Source organism: Otolemur garnettii, unplaced genomic scaffold (assembly GCF_000181295.1).
Source record: "Otolemur garnettii isolate 467f Iridium unplaced genomic scaffold, OtoGar3 scaffold00012, whole genome shotgun sequence".
In the NCBI taxonomy this organism is placed as follows: domain Eukaryota; kingdom Metazoa; phylum Chordata; class Mammalia; order Primates; family Galagidae; genus Otolemur; species Otolemur garnettii.
In genome coordinates, this window is record NW_003852407.1 from 10,393,802 (window position 1) to 10,396,093 (window position 2,292).

Genomic DNA, 2,292 nt, shown 5'->3' on the forward strand with positions numbered 1-2,292 from the left:
ACAATATGACTCTAAAGTGATACTTTGTTTCCCTCCCCTCCACCAAAAGAAAAAAAAGAGAAAGAACAAACAAAACAAAAAACAACACCTGACAATTGCAGTGTCAGAAACAACAGCCCTGTTAGTATTGAATGTTGCCAATCCCAATCCTGCTTTATGCTTTACCTGTAGCTCAAAATACTCAATTGTCTATTCCTGTGTGTATGTTAATAATGGACACATTTCTTGGATTTCTTTTTAATATTCAAAAATTTCAAAAAATGCATTCATATATATAAGAAATATTGAGAGGCACAAGACTGAGAGGAAGCCCTTTATCAGATGATAACAATATGGGTCTTATACATATAAATTCTAGTGGAGAGTGCTGCAGAAATGACCTTAAACAAGTGTGTAAACTACCATACAAAGGTACGTATGTTTGTGGACATTATAATTTTTACTACTACCACAAACTTAAAAATTAAGGATTTGTCAGACTAAAGTGACTTCTGAAAATGAAAGTAAACAATCATTCCAAGGCACATCTGACAACTAAGAAAATGGACTTATCACACACACACTGAAGACATGTAGCCCTTTTACCGCCACATATTTGCTGACTACTGACTGAACAGACTCAATGTTAACTGATTATGAATGACGTGGTTAATAATTTATAAAACCTTTGACAATACTCCTATATAATCACTTTTACAACGACGTAATTTCCAATTCGGTTTTACCCACCCCCTATTGTTGTATCAGTTCCATTATTTTCATCTCAAGATGTCATGCTCTTGGTCTTTTTTTCAACTGTAGTGCCCCATGGTTTTCCTGCAAGACTGTTCTCTCATACTGTCTTGGTCCCTTTGCATCTGGCACCCTCATCTTTGACTCCCAACCACCCTGCCTTAACGATGCCGGACTGCTCAAAGATTCAACTTAAGCCTTTATCACTTCCCATGCTTGTTAATACTACACCTATGTGCTCATCTTATTCTCAACTGTCACATCTGAAGTCTGCCTCTGCTGCCTCCTTTCATCATTTCTGCTGCCTCCTTTCTATCCTCCAGACCCGTTCTAAAGATCGTCTCTCTTATTCACGGCAAGATTTCATTTCTTCATTTGTAAAATAAAACAGTTATAACCCTCATAACGTTGAACAGCAAAATGCTTTTAAGACTGTAAAACACTGTGGAACTTACAAGCTTATTCTTGCCGCTGTGCGTCTTCAATCCTTTTCCCACATGGCCCTTTCTCCATTAGTCACTCCTCCGCTAATCTGGCTACAGCCCGCTCCGCGAACCCTATCCCGACCTTCCAATCAGTCACCATGTTTACTTTCCACAGGCCCCCGCCCCTCCTTCCCCTATGCCCATGCAATCCCGCTCACGGTCCCCAGGATTCTCTTACATTTTAAGTTGTACGTTGATGTCCAGGTCACAACTATAGATGTAGTGAAACTTCTCCGCTTCACCCATGGCACCCTGGGCAAAGACACCACTTACAGCTAGAAACTAACCCCTGGAAAGACCCCAGAAGTGAACCAGCTGAGCCCCACAACGCACGCGCTTCCTGTTCCTCCCCTCAGCCCACAAGCGGCCAATCCCTGTCCGGAGCGCAACCTGACTCTACGGAAATCCCCGCCCTAGATTCCCTTATGCGCATGTGCTAACGTGTCCGCCATCTTGCTTAAGGGTAAGTAGGATTCCGGAAATGCAGCCTGTCGGCTTCCATTCCAGTTTTCCGGTTTCCGCTGAACAAACTTTTTTTTCTTTTTGGAAATAGAGGCGTTATTATTTGCGCTTCAGCTGCATCTAAAATCAATCCCAGGGTGGTGCCCGTAGCCCAGTGGGTAGGGCGCCGGCCAAGTACACCGAGGCTGGCGGATTCAAACACACCCCCAGCCAGATAAAACAACGACAACTGCAACAAAAAAAATAGCCGGTGTTGTGGCGGGGCGCCTGTAATTTCAGCTCCTTGGGAGGCAGAGGCAAGAGAATCGCTTAAGCCCCAAGAGTTGGAGGTGGAGTTTGCTGTGAGCTGTGATTTTACTGCACTCTACCTAGGGTGATGGCGTGAGGTTTTGTGTCAAAAATAATAATAACAAAATAAAATCAGTGCCAAAGGAAATTAAATTCTTTTGCTGCAGACTAAACAGTTAGGTAACAAGCACAAAATTAGAATTTTGACAGGTTTAAATTCCAATAATCTTTTCAAAACTTGTAGATATGATCACTAATTTACTCTCTCAAGCAAAGATTTTCACTTGCAGGGGTGTCCAGCATTTAGGCTTTTTTGGACCACAAT

General features: G+C 42.4%; 1 protein-coding gene across 2 annotated transcripts in view; it reads right to left on the minus strand.

Annotated features, from left to right (window-relative positions):
• Window positions 1-1,548, minus strand: part of PIK3C3 (phosphatidylinositol 3-kinase catalytic subunit type 3) — a 135,000-nt gene extending 133,452 nt beyond the window's left edge. For both annotated transcript variants that reach the window (XR_002772042.1, XM_003784732.2), the window contains exon 1: window positions 1,396-1,548. Coding sequence is in view for 1 of the 2 variants with exons in the window: in XM_003784732.2 (XP_003784780.1) it covers window positions 1,396-1,463 (68 nt within the window). In the remaining variant the exon portion in view is untranslated. The remainder of the gene's footprint in view (window positions 1-1,395) is intronic.
• Between the last annotated feature and the right edge of the window lie 744 nt (window positions 1,549-2,292).